Here is a 23,147-nt window from a genome sequence, read left to right as displayed (position 1 = left end):
AAGGACGCGGAGATTGTGGTGGCATTGGACGCGGAGAAGGCCTTTGACAGGGTTGAGTGGGGGTACTTGTGGGAGGTGTTGGAGAGGTTTGGGGTGGGGTTTATTAAATGGGTGAGGTTGCTGTATGAGGCCCCGATGGCGAGTGTAGCGACAAATAGGAGGAGGTCCGAGTACTTTAGGCTCCACCGTGGGACGAGGCAGGGGTGCCCCTTGTCCCCCTTGCTTTTTGCGTTGGCAATTGAGCCTCTTGCTGTGGCTCTCAGGGAGTCGAGGAGGTGGAGGGGTTTGGTGCGAGGTGGGGAGGAGCACCGAGTGTCGCTGTATGCGGACGGCTTGCTGTTTTATGTAGCAGACCCGGTGGGGGGAATGCCGGAGGTGATGGAGATTCTGAGTTCGGGAGTTTCTCGGGATATAAATTGAACCTGGGCAAGAGTGAGCTTGTTTGTCGACACCCGGGAGATCAGGAGGAGGGGATTGGTAGGCTCCCACTAAAGAGGGCAGTGAGGAGTTTTAGGTACCTGGGGGTTCAGGTGGCTAGGAGCTGGGGGACTCTGCACAAGCTCAATTTTACTAGGTTGGTGGAGCAGATGGAGGAGGAATTTAAAAGATGGGACATGCTGCCGTTGTCGTTGGCGGGTAGAGTACAGTCCGTTAAAATGACGGTGCTCCCAAGGTTTTTGTTTTTGTTTCAGTGCCTCCCCATTTTCGTTCCGAGGGCCTTTTTTAGGAGGGTGAACAGCAGCATTCTGGGATTTGTTTGGGCGCACGGGACTCCGAGGGTAAGGAGGGTCTTTTTGGAGGGGGGCAGGGATAGAGGGAGGCTGGCGCTGCCCAACCTCTCTGGGTACTATTGGGCGGCTAACGTCTCGATGGTACGTAAGTGGGTATTGGATGGGGAGGGGGCAGCATGGCAATGGATGGAGATGGCGTCCTGTGGAGGCACGAGCCTGAAGGCACTGGTAACGGCGCCGCTGCCGCTCCCTCCAACGAGGTACACTACGAGCCCGGTGGTGGCGGCTACCCTCAAAATTTGGGGGCAGTGGAGGCGACGGGGGGGGGGGGGGGGGGGGGCTCGGTTGAGGCCCCGCTGCGGGGGAACCACCGGTTTGTCCCAGGGAACATGGATTGCGGGTTCCTGGGGTGGCACAGGGCGGGCATTAGGAAGTTGGGAGACCTGTTTATTGACGGGAGGTTCGCGAGCCTTGGTAAACTGGAGGAGAAGTTTGAGCTCCCCCCGGGGAATATGTTTAGGTACCTTCAGGTCAAGTCATTTGCTAGGCGACAAGTGGAGGGGTTCCCTTTGCTGCCCCCGTGGGGGGGTAAGGGATAGGGAGCTTTCGGGGGTGTGGGTCGGGGATGGGAAGGTGTCTGACATCTACCAGGTAATGCAGGAGGTGGGGGAGGCGTCGGTAGAGGAGCTGAAGGCTAAGTGGGAGGTGGAGCTGGGGGAACAGATTGAGGAGGGGACATGGGCGGACGCCCTGGAGAGGGTGAACTCCTCCTCTTCATGTGCGAGGCTTAGTCTCATCCAGTTCAAGGTGCTGCACCGGGCCCACATGTCCGGATCTAGGATGAGTAGGTTCTTTGTGGGCGAAGACAGGTGCGTCAGGTGTTCGGGGAGTCCAGCGAACCATGCCCATATGCTCTGGAGGAGTTCTGGAAGGGGGTGGCGAGGACGGTGTCGAGGGTCAAGCCAGGCTGGGGACTCGCGATATTTGGGGTTGGGGCGGAGCCGGGAGTGCAGGAGGCGAAAGAGGCCGATGTATTGGCCTTTGCATCCCTAGTATCCCGGCGGAGGATCTTGCTGCAGTGGAAAGATAGGGGGATAGTGTTTAAGCTAATTTGCTTATTGTTAATTTATTTTGTTGTTTATTGGGTTTGGGGGGGGGGGGGGGTTTGTTATATGCGTTGTTACGGGTGCCGGGGGAGGGGGGGGGGGGGGAGTTTATTATTATTGTTATTGTTATTATTGTTCTGTTGATACATATTTTTCAAAAAATTCCAATAAAAATTATTTTAAAAAAATAGTTCATTTGCAATAGTGAATGATAGAATAGTGCAAGACCTCAATAGACCTTAATATTAATTAGCAACAAAGGCAGCAACAGTGCCAATGCAAAAGCTACCACTTGCTGTACCGTTGATCTAGCAATTTCTGGTACTTTGGATCATCTAAAGTGTTTGGAGTTCTTCGAGAAATAAAAATCATTGGAACTGTTCAACACTACCCTAAATATTTTCTCCTTAATTGCCGAGTACGTGTAGTGAGGGTATTACATTATTGAGCAGTTGGGATGTTGGTGCCCATGCTTTCAGTTGCTGCCTTCTCCCTGTTGCTGGTGAGTTCCCTTTCCAAGGTAGCGCAACTCAAATTCTTTCAGCCTCTTTTTTATCTTTCTTAACCTCTCTCAAGGGTTTGAAAAAGTTGAATGCACCACCCTGCAGCATTGTCTCTCTTTTGTCCCATCATGTGGTCCTACTCGTCTCTCTCCTGATTTAATTAGCAACAACTTTTCTTCCCACCTCTGAATCAATCTTTGGCTCCCTGTTAGTCCCCAGCAACATAATCTACAGATAAGCTAGGAAATATATCTATAACAGTTCTGCACTTGGCTTGCAGTAGTCATATCTTGCTTTTCAAATGATATGCTGCTTTACTAACCATCTTATTCACACTACTGACAAAGAGCAACCTCACCCAGTATCCTTGGTCTTATACAAGGTGCTTTTGGGTAACATTGGATTGCTCATTGTCATAGCTTCAGAGCACTGGTTGTGAACCCCTTGAGATTTAGGTGATATAAAACTGTTGTTTTCCTGTTCAGTGGTCTTTAAGTTGGAACCCTGCAATGTGTATTTTAGGTAACATTAGTCCTATCACTAACCTAACATTTATCTATATTAAATAACAGCCTCTAGGCCCAGGCTCTTCCCCCGCTGCATCTTGTTATGACTGTAGACATTTTCCTCATCCAAGGTCCTCACATTCACAGATCTTTATATTGTTTATGAACCTGCAGACAGTTTTCCAGTATCTTTTTACAGATCATTAACGGCATGTTGGCACAGTGGTTAACATTGCTGTTTCACAGCGCACGAGATCGGGGTTTAATTCCGACCTTGGGTGACTGTGTGGAGTTTGCACGTTCTCTCTGTATCTATGTGGGTTCCTCCGGGTGCTCCGGTTTCCTCCCACAGTCTAAAGATGTGCAGGTTAAATTGATTGGCCACGCTAAAATTGTCCCTTGGTGTCCAGGGATGTGCAGGTTAAGTGGAGCTATGGGGATAGGACAGGGGAGGGGGCTGGGTACGGTGCTCAGGGTCGGTGCAGACTGTGGGCCGAATGGCCTCCTTCTGCACTGCAGGGAATCTATGGCAGATCGAGAAGGGTTTTGAGCCTCACGCTGATCCCTGTAGGACTCTACTAATAACCGGTCTCTATAGAGAACCACTACAATTAATAAAACCATTTGACTTTGAGAATAAAACACTTCTTAAGACAGCTGGTGACCTGCTGTCAATCCCACAGGACTCTATGTCATAGAGTAGCCATGTATGGCATTTGTTAAAGGCTGACTGAATATCCAAGTATATGTGTTTGAATATACAAGTATATGGCATTAACTTTTACACCTGGAATCTTCACAGAAAGGCTGTGATGCTTTGCCGTGAGATGTACTAGCATTTGAAAAATGTGATGTGACACGTACAAGCAAAGTGCTGGTTTTATAGATATGTTTCCGAGTATTGAGTTTCTAATTTTGGCAGTTTGAAAAATCTTACCCAACGTGCCCAAAATTGTCGTGGTCTAGTCACCATTCTGACAAAAAATCATTTGTCTGATCACAAATAAAATCTTCCTTAAACTTGCCCAATTGGGCAGCATAATAGAACACATTTAATTGTTTTCTTTCTATTAAGATGTAATTCTTGATATGTTTAATAGTAAATAGTAACCTAATGTAGTAATACAGCTATAAATTAATTTATCTAAAAACCATTTTAATAATGGTGGCAAATGGTGACTTTAAGCAAATCTATTCTGAGCCATTTTGACTTTCGTTGGAGTGCACAGGTTAGCTTAGTAAATTCAGTATATTTGATATTAAAAAACTTTAAAAGGTGCCTATGTGCAGAAGGAAATGAGTACAGCTGAAGAACCCTCCCCAACGAGTGCAATCAGAATGAGCTAGTGGTATCCATTCCTTATTGTGCAACTTCAGCAACCTCGGACTCAAATCACAAATTCTCTGCCACTTCCTGGTTCCCACTTGCCAATTTGCTTACGGGCTTAAATTACTTCCCAAACTATACGAGTACTTGCAACAGTCATTTCTATGATGGCAACAAGCGCCTTCCTCAACACTTTTCCTCCCTTTCTCAAGGGAACTGTGATACCTAAAAATTCAAATGTACAGCTGCTTCACAGTGTCATGGTTTGACTACAGGCACCTTTACTAGTGGAACACTGTGAAAGTTCCCATGTTTGTTCATGTATTATATTTGTAAGTGTATGTATATAACAATTCAGAAGTAATGAACCACCTATATATTTATTTAAATCTCAACATTAAGACATTGTTACTTTTTGCCTTGCTCATTTCTGATTTGTGACTCCTTTACACATTCTCTGAAGTGCATGCAGTGGTCAACCTGTGATATAGGAATATGTAGTTCTTATCCATTGCAAAACTGCCCCTCTCCTCCATTCCAGCCAACAAAATTCATATGTTTCCGATGGGCTGTCAGTTATGACTTTGGGAGTTTTGGTTACTTCCTAATTTTTACTTTCTGCTGATTTGGGTAAGTTTTACACACCCAACACTGGAAAAATCCAGATAGTAGTTGGAATGTGAAGCTCACTACCCCGAGGAGTAGTTGAGGTGACCAGCATAGATGTATTGGAATAGAAGCTAGATAAAGAGATGAGGGGGAAGGGACTTCCGGTGACGGCAATGCGGAGCTAAGCCGCACGTTCGGCAGCTCCCGCTTTTTTGGAATTTCGCCCGCAACGGCGCTGTTTCGACTTTCCCCCGGGGGGAAACACAGCCAGAGTGCCCAGCGGCCGGTGGATGGACTGGACTCGCAGTGGAGTGGTCCAGAAGTCGGCATTACCACAGAGAAAGGCAAGAGGCAGAAAAAGCAAGATGGCAGCAGGCGGGGAAGCAGCAGCAGCGTGGCAGCAGTGGGCGCAGGAGCTGCTTCAGCGCTCCTTCAAGGAGCTCAAAGCCGAGATTTTGGAGCCGTTTAAGGCCTCGCTGGACAAGCTGGTGGCGACTCAGACGACTCAGGCCGTGGAGATTCGGGCGCTGCGGCACAAGGCTTCGGAGAATGAGGATGAGCTTTTGGGCCTGGCAGTGAAAGTGGAGTCGCACGAGGCACTGCACAAGAAATGGCAGGCGAGGATGGAGGAGATGGAGAACTGCTCCTGCCGGAAGAATCTACGGATTTTGGGCCTCTCGGAGGTGCTGGAAGTTTCGGATTTGGGGGCCTATGTGGTCCTAATGTTAAACTCGCTGATGGGTGCGGGGTCGTTTCGTGGTCCCCTGGAGCTGGAAGGCGCCCATCGAGTGCTGCAGCGGAAGCCCAGGCCGAACGAATCGCCCAGGGTGGTGCTGGTCCGTTTCCACCGCTTGGTTGACCGGGTGTGCGTGTTGAGGTGGGCGAAGAAGGAGAGGAGCAGCAGGTGGGAGAACACGGACGTTTGGATTTTTCAGGACTGGAGCGTGGAGGTGGCGAGGAGAAGAGCTGGCTTCAATCGTGCGATTGGTCATGTGTCCGTCTTTTTCCCGCGTGTTGGGTCGAGGGGCGGGGCTCGGGTTGGAAGCGCGGGCTTTCTTCCCGCGCCGGAGGCGCTGGTAGTGAGGGATTGGTGGCTGTGTTGCATCCGGGGGGAGGGGGGGGGGGGGGGGGGGGGGGGTCGTGGTTATGGCGGGAGTAGCCGGGGTCAGCAGAAGTCAGCTGCCTCACGGAAGCATAATGTTGGGGGTAACGCAGCTAGGGGGGGCCCTAGCTTGGGGGGAGGAGAAGTGGGGGGGGGGGGGGGGGTTGCCGGGTTGTTGCTGCGGGGACTGTGAGGGAATGGATGGTGAAGGGGGGGGGGGGTTTGCCATCGTGGGGAGCGGGCTTGGGGGGGTTCCCTGGGCACGTGGTGGGTTGAGGAAGGGCTATGGCTGATTGGCGGAGAGGGAAGGGGACAGCCCCTTGGGTTCGGTTGGTCACATGGAACGTGAGGGGGCTGAATGGTCCGGTGAAGCGATCCCGGGTCTTGGCTCACTTGAGGGGGCTGGGAGCGGATGTGGCTATGCTCCAGGAGACGCACCTCAGGGTTACGGATCAGGTGAGACTAAGAAACAGTTGGGTGGAACAGGTGTTTAACTCGGGGCTTGATGCAAAGAATCGTGGGGTGGCAATTTTGGTGGGTAAGAGCCTGTCGTTCGTCGCGTCCAAAGTGGTGGTGGATAGTGCAGGTCGATATGTGATGGTGAGTGGGAGACTTCAGGGGGAGTGAGTGGTCTTGGTTAATGTTTATGCCCCCAACTGGGATGATGCGGGCTTCACGCGGCGTATGCTGGGCCTGATCCCGGACCTGGAGACGGGGATTGATTCTGGGTGGGGACTTTAACACTGTGCTGGATCCGGCTCTGGACCGTTCGAAGTCTAGGACGGGCAGGAGGCCGGGAGCGGCCTCGGTGCTGAGGGGGTTCATGGATCAGATGGGAGGGGTGGACCCTTGGAGGTTTTTGAAGCCGGGGGGTAGGGAGTTCTCCTTTTTCTCCCATGTTCATAAGGCGTACTCCCGGATTGACTTTTTCGTGCTTAGCAGGGCGCTGATCCCGAGAGTGGTGGGGGCGGAGTATTCGGCGATAGCCATTTCTGATCATGCTCCACATTTGGTGGACCTGGAGCTGGGGGAGGGGAAGGATCAGCGCCCGCTGTGGAGGTTGGATGTGGGGCTTTTGGCAGAGGAGGAAGTGTGCAGGTGGATCCGTAGGGGTATAGAGGGGTATCTGGAAACCAATGACAACGGGGAGGTGCAGGTTGGGATGGTTTGGGAAGTGCTAAAGGCAGTAGTTAGAGGGGAGCTGATATCTATTCGGGCGCACAGGGAGAGGGTCGAGAGGGAGAGGCTGGTGGAGGAGATGGTCAGGATGGATAGGAGATATGCAGACACCGGAGGAGGGGCTTCTGAGGGAGCGGCGCAGTCTCCAGGCGGAGTTTGACATTTTAACCACCCGTAAGGCGGAGGCGCAGTGGTGGAGGGCACAGGGGGCGGTGTATGAGTACGGAGAGAAGGCAAGTCGGATGTTGGCTCACCAGCTCCGGAACCGGGAGGCAGCTAGAGAAATTGGGGGAGCCATGGATGCAGGTGGGAACTTAGTGCAGGATGGAAAGGACATCAATGGGGTGTTCAGATCCTTTTATGAGGGGCTGTACCGGGCGGTACCCCCCGGGGAAGCAGGCGGGATGGACTGCTTTTTTGGATAAGCTGGAGTTCCCAAGAGTAGGGGACGAGCGGGTGGAGGGTTTGGGGGCCCCAATTGAGCTGGAGGAGCTGGTGGAGGCGTTGGGAAGCATGCAGACAGGGAAAGCGCTGGGGCCTGACGGGTTCCCGGTGGAATTTTACAAGAAATTTGCAGATTTGCTGGGCTCGCTGCTGGTGAGGACCCTGAATGAGGCCAGGGAGGGGCGGGGCTCTGCCCCCGACGATGTCCAGGGCAATTATCTCTTTGCTCCTGAAGCGGTACAAGGACCCCCTTCAGTGTGGGTCTTATAGGCCAATCTCGCTCCTTAACGTAGATGTCAAGTTGTTGGCAAAGGTGTTGTCCAGGAGGGTGAAGGATGTGGTCCCGATGGTGATCTGAGGACCAAACGGAGTTTGTAAAGGGGAGACAATGAATGCCAACGTGCGGAGGCTCCTGAATGTTATGATGATGGCGCCGGTGGCTGGGGAGTCAGAAATAGTGGCGTCCATGGATGCGGAGAAAGCTTTTGATAGGGTGGAGTGGAGTTACCTGTGGGAGGTTTGGGTTTGGTGAGGGGTTCATTAGCTGGGTGAGGTTGCTGTACAGCTCCCCGGTGGCGAGTGTGGTGACGAATAGGAGAAGGTCAGAGGACTTTCGGCTTTCCAGATGGACGAGGCAACCTGTGTGGATATTATTGGGCGGCGAACGTGGCGATGATTCGCAGGTGGGTAAAGGAAGGGGAGGGTGACGCATGGAAGAGACTGGAGGTAGCGTCCTGTGCGGGTACGAGTCTGGAGGCTTTGGTGATGGCCCCACTTCCACTCCCCCCGGCAAAGTACTCCACGAGTCCAGTGGTTGTTGCGTCCCTCAAAATCTGGGGTCAGTGGAGGCGGCATGGGGGGAAGTGAAGGCCTCAGTTTGGGCCCTGATACGGGGCAATCACCGTTTTGCGCCAGGGAGAACGGGTGGGGGATTTGGGAGTTGGCACAGGGCAGGCATCAGACAGTTTGGGGACCTCTTCTTGGATGGGAAGTTCGCGACTCTGGAGGAGCTGGTGGGGAAGTGGAACCTCCCCCCTGGGAACGCTTTTAGGTATATGCAGGTCAGGGACTTTGTTAAGAGTCAGGTGGAGGATTTTCCGCGGCTGCCGCCAAGGGGGGTGCAGGACAGGGTGCTTTCGGGGACGTGGGTCCGGGAAGGGAAGATCTCGGCTATCTACCAACTGATGCAGGAGGAGGAGGAGGCCTCAGTAATTGAGCTCAAAGCGAAATGGGAGGAAGAGCTAGGGGAAGAGATTGAGGATGGGACGTGGTCGGACGCCCTGGGAAGGGTGAATTCTTCCTCCTCCTGCGCACGGCTCAGCCTAATTCAGCTGAAGGTGCAGCACAGGGCACACATGACGGGGGCAAAGATGAGCCGGCTTTTTGGAGGGGAAGACAGGTGTGGGAGGTGTTCGGGTGGCGCGGCAAACCACACCCATATGTTTTGGGCATGTCCGGCTCTGGAGGGGTTTTGGAAGGGGGTGGCGGGGATTTTGTCGGAAGTGGTTGGGTCTAGGGTCAGGCCGGGCTGGGGGCTCGCGATCTTTGGGGTAGCTTCGGAGCCGGGAGTGCAGGAGGCGAGAGAGGTTGGCATTCTGGCCTTTGCGTCTCTAGTAGCCCGGCGCAGGATTCTGTTACAGTGGAAGGATATGCGGCCCCCGAGTTCGGAGGCCTGGATCAACGACATGGCTGGGTTCATCAAGTTGGAGAGGATGAAATTTGCCCTGAGGGGGTCGGTACAGGGGTTCTTTCGGCGGTGGCAGCCCTTTCTCGATTTCCTGGCGAAGGGGTAGAGAGTGGTCGGTCTCGGCAGCAACCAGTGGGGGGGTTTGGGGGTTTGCTTTTGCGGCGGTGGGTTTATTATGTTATTTTCTTCTTGTCTTGCTATTTGTTATTATTTATTTTGCGGGGGAGAGTTCTTTTCTTGTTTTGGTGTGGGAACACGCCTTGTTTGTTTTAATTTGTGGGGAGAAAATTTGTTATTGTTATTAAAAAACTTGAATAAAAATTATTTTTTAAAAAAGAGATGAGGGGGAAAAGAACAGAATGAAAAGTGAATGGGGTTAGGTAAAAGGTGGGGAAGAGGTAGCTCCTTAGAGAGTAAACACTGGCATTGAACTGTTGGGACAAAAGACCTGTTTCTCTGCTGTAAATGCTATGTAACGTCTATTGCACCAGTCAAGTGGTGATACAGCTGCTTGTGAAATGTGAAAAAACTGATATTGCAAGGACATTGTAATTTGTCACTTTCTTTCACTCCTAATTTTCTCGTATTGGACAAATTAATTCACTGAAAAATCTGGTAGACCCATCATTATGCACTAGATCCACTGAAACCCAGTGAAAGCAGAACAAATTAACCTTTTGTTAATTTATTAACAATTCTTTTAACTCAATTGCTGCAAGTAATTTGTGAATTGATTGATATGATGTGTCCCGGGAATTATAAACCACTCAGCTTAACAGGTACAGGGGGGAAAAAAAACCACGAAAGCAGAAAAACAGCTAGTCACCAATAACAAATAGTTAACACTGATTTCAAAATCCTGCTTGATGTACCTCATTTGATGTGGAAACAGTGTAGACAAGGGTAATGTAGTAGCTGTAATACATGTAGATTTCTATAAGACCTTTGATTAAGTACTATTATGAAAATGAAAGTTGCCATTGTCCCAGAGGGCCACAGGCTACACTCCCCTTTGAGAGGGAGCTGACTGGTGGCGATTTAACCTGAGGGTCACCACACCTCAGATGAAAGGTTGAGAAGACAGGGTGAACGTGAATAACCTCAGCTGGTGCTATTAAAGTACTATTTTTTTTGAAAAATATTGTTTTGAGGCATTTATATAGTTACATATCAAACACAAGCATAAAACAAAGCAAACCATATGGGCTGCAAATAATCAAACTAACTAAATACCTAACACCCCACCATCCCCCATTGCAGTGCTGACATGTAGGAGGTCACTCCTACTGATAGTGTCATGGAAAAATAAATCTGCGGTAGGCAGATTGGTGAAATGAGGTCAAGTATGTTTTTCCCTCTTGTTGGTTCTCTCACCACCTGACGCAGAGCCAGTCAAGAAGCTATGTCCTTTAGGACTGAGCCAGCTAAGTCTCTAATGGTGCTACCGAGCTATTATTGATGATGGACATTGAGGACCCCCAACCGGAGTACATTCTGTGCCCTTGGTATCCTTGGTGCTTCCTCCAAGTGGTGTTCAACATGGAGGAGTACTGTTTCATCATCTGAGGGAGGACGGTATGTGATAATCAGCAGGAGGTTTCCTTTCCCACATTTGACCTGATGCCATGAGACTTCATGTGGTCCAGATTCAATGTTGAGGACTCCTGGGGCAATTCCATCCCAACTGAAAGATTGCAATACTCATGCGGTGGCAATTCACGATACTTCACATTTCTAACTGGCAGGTATGATGTCAATAACCAATACCAATAACCAAGTACTGCCATTGCAGAGCTTTTATCTCTGATACCAAATGTTGCAATATGGAAAGCTCTTAAGCATGTGTCAACCAGAACCTGTCCATCACTGAAATAGAGTCCAAAAAATAATAGTGCAAATGTAGAAACTTAAGTAGTGCTCTTCCTGTCGTTAAGGCCTCCAATTTCACTAGCATGTTTCCGTTCCAGGTCTTCGATGCCTGGCTTATGTATGCACTGGAACGGCACAGGAAAAGGGTACGGATAGCAAAAGCAGCCGAAAGCTATCGCAGTCACCTGCTAAGAACAGGAGTTACTGCGATTCTTCACTACACCTCTGACATGATGCAGTTTCGCAGACAGATTGCAGCTGAGCATCAGATGAAGGTAAGTATGCCTGGAACAGAACTCTTCTCTCAATTCTCAGAGTCTTCACCAGCAGATCTACCTGAACCTTTGGCCTTTAAGCAATACCATTTTCCAGTTGATAGTATGATTTTCTTATCAGCTGTAATTGTTGTTTCAGAAAGATCTTTTCAGAAAAACTGAATAGAATGTTTTCTCATCTCTGGCACTCCCAGGTCAGGTATAGGCGGTTATGAAACTTCCTCCATTTGGCACCAGGCTCAGAAAATCTAATTTTTTGCAACCTCCTTAGCCTTCACTGCATTTGTAATGACAGAGCTATACAGTTAGGGTCTCCTGGGGACCCCTTAAAGCACAATAGTGAAGGAAGTACATAATAACTTAATTTGAAACATTACATAATGAGCCAAATCTTGCTAGCATGGAGAACTTAGACATGTGAAACTTTGTACAACCTCCTTCAGCTTGAAACATTTTTATGCTGAAACTGGGTGGCAAGGTGGCACAAACTGGACCACCCAGAGGAAACCCACGCAGACACGGGAGAACGTGCAGATTCCGCACAGACAGTGACCCAAGCCGGGAATCGAACCTGGGACCCTGGCACTGTGAAGCAAAAGTGCAAACCGCCGTGCGACTGTGCCGTCCTATGAAATTCACCAGCAAGCTCTGAAGATTCACAATTCACAGTTTATTTCTTAAGCCCCTGAATTTACTGGTCAATTTTGCATTAATAACAATATGTTTTGTCAACATGCATAAATTTTCCACAAGACTCATCCCATCTTAGCAGATGGCTGGTGGTAGGGGACCAGAGATGACATTGCAGGTACCAACAGGAGGTAGTCACGAATGTGAACCACAATAGCTGGCATCTTGATCCCAGTAAAGTTGCCCAGAACAAAGTGAATTTTGTACTGTTAATGAAGTTCACTGAACACAAGTGAATACTTGGAAGATAAGATAATCAATTAATTAAATATGTGCCACTTAATTCTGCTGTAAATCTGTCTCCCTAGACTGCTTACAGCCTCCATCAGGTTGTCTATCGTTGTGCTATGATCTGGAAGCAAAGAGCACTCTGCAAGAGAGAGAGGTTGAAGCACAAGTCTACTGCTGTGACATGCAAAAAAACTGTGGCTTTCAAGCTTCCAATTTCTGAGCTTTATAAAGAGAAACGTATCAGTATGAAAACTGGGATCTTGAAGAGTGAATCTAGGACAAGGATTTCAACGACTGTACCAAATCCAATCATGTACGACGACTTACCAACAATGCTGTCTGGTGGAGACATGAATATCATCAATTTGTAAGTAAACTAAATACATTTCTGACTGTTTGATTAGACCGTTGACTCTAAAGTTGTCATTTTCTCATGGTATTGTGGAATATTGGAAATGACCATGGCTTGAGAGTGTGTGGAGAAACCAAAAGTTTATGTCAGAGACTTTTCGCAAACGAATAGCTTTTCAAAAATAATGTTAACTCTGCTATGGCAGTCTAGAACAAAAATGGATTCAAATTGTTTTAGGAAGTGAGGTCAGGTAGTAAAAGGCTACATAATGCCTTTTACGTAGCATTATGTACAAGAGGTTATCAATGAGTGAAAAACGTACCGTACATACCCCCATCTAGAATACTGGGGGCGATTCTGTGATCGCAGGACTAAGTGTCTGCGACGTCATGAACGGCGTCACGTTTCACGACGGCACGGAACGGGCGCGGGGACGATTGATTCTGCCCCCACAGGCGGCCAGCACGGCGCTGGAGCGGTTCACGCCGCTCCAGCCTCCCTTCCCAGTGCCAAATGGGCGCGCGCCAGCCCACGCATGCGCGGGGGACTTCTTCAGTGCGCCGGCCCCTACACAACATGGCGTGAGGGTACAGGTGCCAGCTGCGCAACTAAGTAGGCCCGGGGGGGGGGTAGGGAGAGAGAAGCCGGCCTGCAGATCGGTGGGCCCCGATTGCGGGCCAGACCCCATCAGAGGCCCCCCCCCCGGTGAAGGAGTGCGTTTCCACGCCCCACAGGCCACCCCCCCGGCCCTTTGCGCACAGTTCTTGCCGACAGCGACCAGGGGTGAATGGTGCTGGCGGGATTCTGTTTTTCCACGCGGCCCCGCCGATTCCAGCAGCCACAGCGCCGGCGCAAATGGCGCTGATTCTCCGCACTCGGGGAATCGTGCGCCGGTGTCGGGGTGCGGTTGCACCAATTCTCCAGCCCGGCGCGGGGCTTGGAGAATTGCGCCCATTATGTTTAGTTCCAGTCACTTAATATAGGAACTACATTGGCATGTGTTAAATAATTCAGAGGTTAGCAGATGAGATGATTGTAGTACTAGATGATCTAGTACTTTTCAGTTGATCCAAATTGGGACCAATTTCTTGCAGAGAGGGTATCTGGGGTAGTAGGGCACGATTTTAACTATTACACAGGTGAGTGGTACAAGCATAAAAGCAAAGATTGAGATGAATGGATAGGGGAGACAAGAGGACACACAACTTTAAAAACATGTAACTAGTAGCAGGGCTGTCAAAGGAAGAGTCAGGCCAATTCAGGATCAAAATGCAGATGGTTTTGTAAGATAGTAAAGGAATACTTTGCATCTTTCTTTACAAAAGAAGAGAATTTTGCTAGTGCAGTGATAAAGGAGACAATAGCAATATTGGTCAGCATAAAACAGCGGTTCTTACAATGTTGACAATCCTCAAAGAAGAAAAGTCATCCGGTCCAGATGGAATGCATCACACATTGGTGAGGGAAGTAAGGATGGAAATTGTGATGTACTGACTAATCATTTCCCCTTACCAACCCAAATTTCTCCTCCAAGCTCCTCAAACTCGCAAAGCTCCCTTCCAGGAACATATCACCCACCCTTCCCGCCCCCGCCCGCCGCCATACTCGGAACCCCCCATCCATACTCCCGGGGGCAAACCGATGGTTGTCGCAGATTGGCGCCCAGACAGACGCCCCCATCTCCCCCACATGCCTTCTCCACTGGCCCCATATCCGCAGGGTCGCCACCACTACCGGGCTGGTGGTGTACTTGGCCGGCGGCAGCGGTAGAGGAGCCGTGACCAGGGTTGCCAAGCTGGAGCCCCTGCACGAAGCCGCCTCCACCCGCTCCCAAATAGACCCCGTACCCACCATCCACTTCCTTATCATAGCGATGTTGGCCGCCCAGTAATAATTGATCAGACTCGGCAAAGCCAGCCCTCCCTCGCTGCGGTTCCTCTCCAACATCGCCTTCTTCACCCGCGGGGATTTTCCCGCCCAGACAAAGCTCATGATCAGCCCGTTAACTCTTTTGAAGAAGGACTGTGGGATAAAGATCGGGAGGCACTGAAAAATAAACAAAAATCGAGGGAGGATTGTCATCTTTACAGTCTGCACCCTCTCTGCCAGCGACAGCGGGAGTGCATCCCATCTCCGAAACTCTCCCTTCATTTGCTCCACCACCCTGGCCAAATTTAACTTATGCAGCCTGCCCCAGTCTCGTGCCACCTGGATTCCCAAATACCGGAAATTTTCCTCAACCAGCCTAAACGGTAGCCCTCTCAATCTGTTCTCCTGGCCCCTTGCCTGGACCACAAACATTTCACTCTTGGCCGTATTTAATTTGTATCCTGAGAACTGGCTGAACTTCCTCAGCATTCCCAGTATAGTTCCCATCCCGGCCACTGGGTCCGACACATACAGGAGCAGGTCGTCTGCATAAAGAGAAACCCTATGTTCAACCCCGCCCCTCACCATCCCCTTCCAACCCTCTGCGGCTCTCAGCGCAATTGCCAGCGGCTCTATGGCCAGCGCAAACAGCAGCGGGGAGAGCGGGCAGCCCTGTCTGGTCCCTCGGTACAACCTAAAATACTCCGACACTTCTCTGTTGGTCCTGACGCTGGCCCTCGGGGCCTGATATAATAGTTTGATCCAATCCACCAATCCCTGCCCGAACCCAAACCGTCCGAGCACCTCCCATAGATAGTCCCACTCCACCCGGTCAAAGGCCTTCTCGGCGTCTATTGCCACCACTATCTCCACCTCCCTACTCACTGGGGGCATCATTATCACATTAAGTAATCTTCTCAGGTTGGCCGCCAGCTGCCTACCTTTCACAAACCCCGTTTGATCCTCCCCAATCACCTCCGGTACACAGTCCTCCATTCTACCCGCCAGTACCTTTGCCAGGAGCTTGGCGTCTACATTAATCAGGGAGATTGGCCTGTAGGACCCGCACGCCTCCGGGTCTTTACCCCGCTTCAATATCAGAGATATGGTGGCTTGTGACATTGTCGGCGGCAGGGTCCCTCTGTCCCTTGCCTCATTAAAAACCCTCGCCAAGACCGGGCCCACCAGCTCAGAGAACTTCCTATAAAACTCTACTGGGTATCCATCCGGCCCCGGGGACTTCTAACTAGGTGGAGTTTCGACTAACTAGGTGGAGTTTTTTGATAAAATAACAGCGAGAATGTGTATAAAGACTTTCAAAAGGTATTCAACAAAGTACTGCAGATCAGTCTTAGAACATAGAACATAGAATTTACAGTGCAGAAGGAGGCCATTCGGCCCATCAAGTCAGCACCGGCCTGTGGAAGAATCACCCTACCTAAACCCACAACTCCACCATATTCCAGTAACCCAGTAACCCCATCTAACCTTTTTGAACACTAAGGGCAATTTATCATGGCCAATCCACCTAACCACATATCTATGGATTGTGGGAGCAAACTGGAGCAGCAGGAGGAAACCCACACAGACACGGGGAGAACGTGCAGACTCCGCATAGACAGTGACCCAAGCCGGGAATCAAACCTGGGACCCTGGAGCTGTGAAGCAACAGTGCTAACCACTGTGCTACCGTGCCACCCCTTATTAGCAAAATCAGAAGCCCTGGGGTTAAAGGGGAAGCGGCAATGCAGATACAAAATTGTTTAAGGGACGGAAATCAAACAGTAATTGGCAAGTTATTTTTCAGACTGAAGGGAGATATCCAGTGGTGTTCCAAGAGGTTGGTATTGGAACTCCTCTTTCTGATATGGCCTGGATGATCTGGACTTGGTTATGTATAGAGGGCATAATTTCAAAGTTGCAGATAATATGATCCTTGAAAACGTAGTGAATAACAAGGAAGGTGATAACGTCAGGAGGCCATGGAAAAGGTGGTGAAAAGGGCAGCTACATGGCAGGTTAAATATACTGCTGAAAAATATGAAGTGATTCATTTATGTGGGAAGAATGAAAGGGCCGATGTGAACTAAATAGTAAGTAAAGTCACCATAGTCCCAGGTGACTATCGACTGCTTTCCCCTTTGAGGGGGAGAACTGACTGGTGGTGATTTAACCTGATGATCACCACACCTCAGGAGACGTGCAAGGTTGAGAAGGCGGGACTTTCAGGAACTACTTCACCTGGGAATTGAATTTGCGCTGCTGGCCTCCTCAGCAGCACAAACCTTCTATCCAGCCAACTGAGCTAAACCAGTCCCCTAATGAGAGGAGAAACAGAGAGTGAACTGAAAATAGTTAATGAAATACCCTACGATGCTTCACGGGAGTGTCTTCAAGGGAAATTTGGCACCGAGCCACATAAGGAGATATAAGGGCAAATGGCCAAAGTTTGGTCGAAGTGGTATGTTTTCAGGAGCACCTTAAAGGAGGAAAATGAGTTAGACAGGTGGAGAGAGGGAACTCCGAGACTTGGAACCCAGCCAGCTGAAGGCGTAACTACCAGAGATGGAGCGATTAAAATCGGGGTTGCTGCAGAAGCTGATATGAGAGGACTTTGGATACCTTGGAGGATTGTGGGACTGAAGGAGATTACAGAGGTGGGGTCAAGATTCTCTGGCCTCCCCTGGGGTTTCTCGGCGGCGGGAGGTGGCCCACCGTTGGCCAGCGGTGGGATCTTTTGGTCCTGCCACGGTCAATGGTATTTCCCATTGACTCCACCCTACTCCACCAGGAAATCTGCGGCGGGCGTGCGCCATGGACGGGACCAAAAATTCCCACCGGCATGAACAGCCGGAAGATCTTGCCACCACAGAGGGACAAGGAATCAGAGGGATTTGAAAGCAAGGACGAGAATGCGAACATCAACGTTCTGTTTAATTGGGAGCAAATATAGGTCAGAGAGCAGAGGGGGTGATGGGTGATTGGAATTTATTGTATGTTAGTACATGGGCAGCAGAGTTTTGGATGATCTCTAGTTTAGGAGGATAGGCTGTGGAATGGCAGCCAAATGGCATTGGGATAGACAGATCTAAAGGTAGCAAGGAGTGGGACCAGTGACAGCTGAGCGGGAGGAGGAGGCCGTGGTCCTCGTGGGGAAGGTGGAGTTGCACGAGGCACTTCACAAAAAGTGGCAAGACCGCTTGGAGGAGCTGGACGTTCGCACGAGGCGAAAGTATTCGAGGATCCTGGGCCCGGCGGAGGGACTGGAGGGGTCGGATCTTCCGTCTTATGTGACCACGATGCTGAGCTCGTTGATGGGAGCAGGGTCCTTCCATTTGCCCCTGGAGCTTGAGGGAGCTCACAGAGTGATGGCCAGGAGGCCCAAGGCAGGTGAGCCCCCGAGGGCGGTGCTGGTGCGGTTCCATCGATTCAGCGACCGGGAGTGTGTGCTGCGCTGGGCCAAGAAAGAGAGGAGCAGCAAGTGGGAGAATTTGGTAGTGTGAATCTACCAGGACTGGAGTGCGGAGGTGGCTAAGTGGCAGGCCGGGTTTAACCGGACGAAGGCGGTGCTTCATGCCAAGCAGGTCAAATTTGGAATGCTGCAGCCTGCGCGTCTGTGGGTGACATACAAGGACCGGCATCACTACTTCGAGTCCCCGGAGGAGGCGTGGGCCTTTGTACAGGCGGAGAAGCTGGACTCGAACTAGGGTCTGGGGGCTGCGAGGTCCGGTGCACTATGGTCGTTGCTGTTTTTGCTGTTGCAGTTTTTGTAATTTTGACATGTGTTTTCTATGCTGGTTTTTTGCTCTGTTTCCGGGTGGGTCTGTTGGGTATGGTTTTGGGTTGTGTGGGGAATGTTGGGGGTTTGTTTTTTATTTTCTCTTCTGTACGGGGCTGGGGGATGGGGTGGAGCTGGAATTTGGGGAGCTGCGTCAGAAGGGTGGGGTGGGGCAGTGTGAAAGCGCGGGCTTTCCTCTGGTTTCCCGCGCTGCGGGGTGGGGGGGTGGAGCTGGCGGTGGGGGCGTGGCCTCTACTGGTTTTTTCCCACGCTGAAGCGGTGCCAAGGAGGTGTGGCAGGAGGGGGGATGACCCCATGTCGGGAGGGGCCGGGTTTTGGCGGGAGTTGCCGGGGTCAGCAGAAGTCAGCTGACTCACGGAAGTACCATGGAGGGTGCGTCGCGGCTAGGGGGGGTCCTAGCCTGGGGGGGGAGCACCGGGTTGCTGCTGGAAGGGCCAGGAGAGAGCTGGTGTGGGCCGGGGGGGGGGGGGGGTTTAGAGTGGAGGCGGTATCGTCATGGGGGACGGGTCGGGCAGGGCGTGCTGGCTTGGGGCGAGCAGTCGATGAGCTATGACTAGTCGGCGGGGGAGGGGGGTGGGGTGCCCTCTGATCCGGCTGATCACCTGGAACGTGAGGAGGCTGAATGGGCCGGTTAAGAGAGCTAGGGTATTTTCTCATTTGAAGGGGCTGAAGGCGGACGTGGCTATGCTCCAGGAGACCCACTTGAAGGTGGCGGACCAGGTTCGTCTGAGGAAGGGGTGGGTGGGGCAGGTTTTCCATTCCGGATTAGACGCGAAGAACCGGAGGGGTGGCGATTCTGGTGGAGAAGAGGGTGGTGTTCGAGACGTCTGAGGTGGTGTCGGACAAGGAGGGCAGATATATTATGGTGAAGGGTAGGCTGCAGGGAGAGAAGGTGGTGCTGGTTAATGTGTATGCCCTGAATTGGGATGATGCTGGCTTTATGAGGCGTATGTTCGGCCCGCATTCCGGACCTGGAGGCAGGGGGCCTGATCATGGGGGGAGACTTTAACACGGTGCGAGATCCCCCACTGGACCGGTCCAGTTCAAGGACGGGTAGGAGGCCGGCGGCGGCCAAGGTGCTGAGGGGGTTTATGGACCAGATGGGAGGGGTGGACCCCTGAAGGTTTGGGAGGCCGAGGGCGCGGGAGTATTCCTTTTTCTCCCATTTACATAGGGTTTACTCCCGAATAGATTTTTTCGTCCTGAGCAGGGGATAGATCCCGAAGGTGCAGGATGCCGAGTATTTGGCCATAGTGATCTCAGACCATGCTCCGCACTGGGTTGATCTGGAGATGGGGGAGGCGCGGGACCAGCGCCCGCTCTGGCGCCTGGATGTGGGGATGCTGGCTGATGAGGAGGTGTGTAGGAGGGTCCGGGAAGTATTGAGGGGTATCTTGAGACCAACGACACGGGGGAGGTCCGGGTGGGGATGGTCTGGGAGGCTCTGAAAGCAGTGATCCGGGGGGAGCTGATTTCCATCCGGGCCCATAGGGAAAGGAGGGAGAGGGAGAGACTGGTGGGGGAGCTCCTGGACTTGGATAGGAGGTACGTGGAGGCCCCCGAGGAGGGGTTGCTGGGGGAACGGCGTAGTTTGCAGGCCAAGTTCGACTTGTTGACCACCAGAAAGGCGGAGACACAGTGGAGGAGGGCGCAAGGCGCGGTATATGAGTATGGGGAGAAGGCGAGCAGGATGTTGGCGCTCCGTAGGCGAGATGCGGCTAGGGAAATTGGTGGAGTGACGGATAAGGGTGGGAATGTGGTGCAGAAGGGGGCAGAGGTGAACGGGGCTGAAGGCGGACGTGGCTATGCTCCAGGAGACCCACTTGAAGGTGGCGGACCAGGTTCGTCTGAGGAAGTGGTGGGTGGGGTAGATTTTCCATTCAGGATTAGACGCGAAGAACCGGGGGGGTGGCGATTCTGGTGGGGAAGAGAGTGGCGTTCGAGACGTCTGAGGTAGTGTCGGACAAGGAGGGCAGATATATTATGGTGAAGGGTAGGCTGCAGGGAGAGACGGTGGTGCTGGTTAATGTATATGCCCCGAATTGGGATGTGCTGGCTTTATGAGGCGCATGTTGGGCCGCATTCCGGACCTGGAGGCAGGGGGCCTGATCATGGGGGGGGAGACTTAGGGACTTCTACGAGGAACTGTACCGGTCGGAGCCACCGGGGGAGGGGGGGGGGGGGCGGTGAATGGAGAGCTTCATGAACCGGCTACGTTTCCCAAAGGGGCTGGGGGCGCCGATAGAGTTGGAGGAGCTAGTCAGGGGGATTGGTCAAATGCAGTCAGGTAAGGCGCCGGGGCCGGATGGGTTCCCGGTGGAATTTTATAAAAAGTATGCGGATCTGGTGGGCCCCCTGTTGGGGCGAGCCTTCAATGAGGCATGGGAGGGGGGGGGGCTTTGCCCCCGACGATGTCACGGGCGCTGATCTCTCTGATCCTGAAGCGGGATAAGGACCCCTTGCAGTGTGGATCATACAGGCCAATCTCGCTCCTCAATGTTGACGCTAAGTTGCTGCCGAAGATCCTGGCCACCAGGATAGAGGACTGTGTGCCGGGGTGATACACGCGGATCAGACAGGATTTGTCAAGGGAAGACAGCTCAACACGAATGTGCGGAGATTGTTAAATGTTATTATGATGCTGGCGGTGGAGGGGGAGTCGAAAGTGGTGGCGCTGGATGCAGAGAAGGCGTTTGATAGATTTGAGTGGGGGTACCTGTGGGAGGTGCTCGAGCAGTTCGGATTCGGGGAGGGGTTCATCAAATGGGTGAGGTTGCTCTATGAGGCCCCGATGGCGAGTGTAGTTACCAATGGAAGGAGATCAGAGTACTTCAGGCTCTACCGTGGGACCAGGCAGGGGTGCCCCTGTCCCCCTTGCTTTTTGCACTGGCGATTGAACCTTTGGCTTTGGCGCTGAGGGAGTCGGGGAGATGGAGGGGCCTGGTGCGGGGTGGGGAAGAACATAGGGTATCGCTGTATGCGGACGACCTGCTGTTGTATGTGGCGGACCCAGAGGGGGGAATGCCGGGGGTGATGGAGCTGTTGGCTGAGTTTGGGAGCTTCTCAGGCTATAAGCTGAATCTGGGCAAGAGCGAGGTATTTGTCGTGCACCCGGGTGATCAGGAGGAGGGAATTGGGAGGCTCCCGTTTAAGAGGGCAGTGAAGAGTTTCAGATACCTGGGGGTGCAGGTGGCCAGGAGTTGGGGGACTCTCCACAAGCTTAATTTTACCAGGCTTGTGGAGCAGATGGAGGAGCAATTCAAAAGGTGGGACATGGTGCCGCTATCGCTGGTGGGTAGAGTGCAGTCCGTCAAAATGACGGTTCTCTCGAGGTTCTTGTTCCTCTTTCAGTGTTTGCCCATCTTTATCCCTAGGGCCTTTTTTAGGAGGGTGACTAGCAGCATCATGAGCTTTGTTTGGGCGCATGGGACCCCGAGGGTGAAGAGGGTCTTCTTGGAGCGGGGTAGAGATGGTGGGGGACTGGCGTTACCCAATCTCTCGGGGTATTATTGGGCGGCCAATGTGTCGATGGTGCGCAGGTGGGTGATGGAGGGGGAGGGGGCAGCATGGAAACGGTTGGAGATGGCGTCCTGTGGAGGCACAAGCCTGGGCCCCTGATAACGGAGCCGTGGCCGTTCCCTCCTACGAGGTATACCACGAGTCCGGTGGTGGCGGCTACCCTCAAGATTTGGGGGTAGTGGAGGCGACATAGGGGGGAAGTGGGGGGCTCGATGGAGGCTCCGTTAAGGGGGAACCATCGGTTCGTCCCAGGGAACATTGATGGGGGGTTCCAGGGTTGGCACAGAGTGGGCATCAGACAGCTGAGGGACCTGTTCATTGATGGGAGGTTTGCGAGCCTGGGGGAGTTGGAGGAGAAATTTGGGCTCCCCTCGGGGAACATGTTCAGGTATCTGCAGGTAAAGGCGTTTGCTAGGCGACAGGTGGAGGGATTCCCTTTGCTTCCCGCGAGGGGGGTGAGTGACAAGGTGCTTTCGGGGGTCGGGGATGGGAAGATATCTGATATCTACAAGGTAATGCAGGAAGTGGCGGAGGCGTCAGTAGAGGAGGGGGAACTGGGGGAACAAATCGAAGATGGGACATGGGCTGATGCCCTGGAGAGGGTTAACCCTTCCTCCTCGTGCGTGGCTTAGCCTCATCCAATTCAAGGTGCTACACCGGGCCCACATGTCCGGGTCTAGGATGAGTAGGTTCTTTGGGGTTGAAGACAGGTGTGTCAGGTGTTCGGGGAGTCCAGCGAACCATGCCCATATGTTCTGGGCATGCCCGGCACTGGAGGAGTTCTGGCAAGGGGTGGCGAGGACGGTGTCGAGGGTGGTAGGATCCAGGGTCAAGCCAGGCTGGGGACTCGCGATTTTTGGGGTTGTGGTGGAGCCGGGAGTGCAGGAGGCGAAAGAGGCTGGTGTGCTGGCCTTTGCGTCCCTAGTAGCCCGGCGGAGGATCTTGCTACAGTGGAAGGACGCGAGACCCCCAATCGTGGAGACCTGGATCTATGACATGGCGGGATTTATCAAGCTGGAGAAGGTCAAGTTTGCCTTGAGAGGATCGGTACAAGGGTTCTTTAGGCGGTGGCAACCTTTCCTCGACTTTCTGGCTCAGCGATAGGATACTGGGTCAGCAGCAGCAGGAGGAGGGGAGGGGGGAGGAGGGGAGGGGGGAGAGGAGGAGGGGAGGGGGAGGAGGGGAGGAGGGGAGGGGGAGGAGGGGAGGGGGAGGGGAGGGGGAGGGAGGGGGAGGGGGGAGGGGAGGGGGGGAGAGTGGGGGAGGGGGGGAGAGTGGGGGAGGGGGGGAGGGGGGGAGAGTGGGGAGGGGGGAGGAGGGGGGGAGGAGGAGGGGGGGGAGGGGGGAGG

General features: G+C 52.4%; 1 protein-coding gene across 8 annotated transcripts in view; it reads left to right on the top strand.

The window, feature by feature from the left end:
* Window positions 1-23,147, top strand: part of sfi1 (SFI1 centrin binding protein) — a 293,546-nt gene that overhangs the window by 225,416 nt on the left and 44,983 nt on the right. For all 8 annotated transcript variants that reach the window (XR_005460253.1, XR_005460252.1, XM_038793413.1 and 5 more), the window contains 2 exons: window positions 11,162-11,338; window positions 12,337-12,626. Coding sequence is in view for 6 of the 8 variants with exons in the window: in XM_038793413.1 (XP_038649341.1) it covers window positions 11,162-11,338; window positions 12,337-12,626 (467 nt within the window). In the remaining 2 variants the exon portion in view is untranslated. The remainder of the gene's footprint in view (window positions 1-11,161; window positions 11,339-12,336; window positions 12,627-23,147) is intronic.

This window comes from Scyliorhinus canicula, chromosome 1, assembly GCF_902713615.1.
Source record: "Scyliorhinus canicula chromosome 1, sScyCan1.1, whole genome shotgun sequence".
Taxonomy (NCBI): domain Eukaryota; kingdom Metazoa; phylum Chordata; class Chondrichthyes; order Carcharhiniformes; family Scyliorhinidae; genus Scyliorhinus; species Scyliorhinus canicula.
The sequence above is the reverse complement of the archived record's forward strand: the minus strand, read 5'-3'. Positions and strand labels throughout refer to the sequence as shown.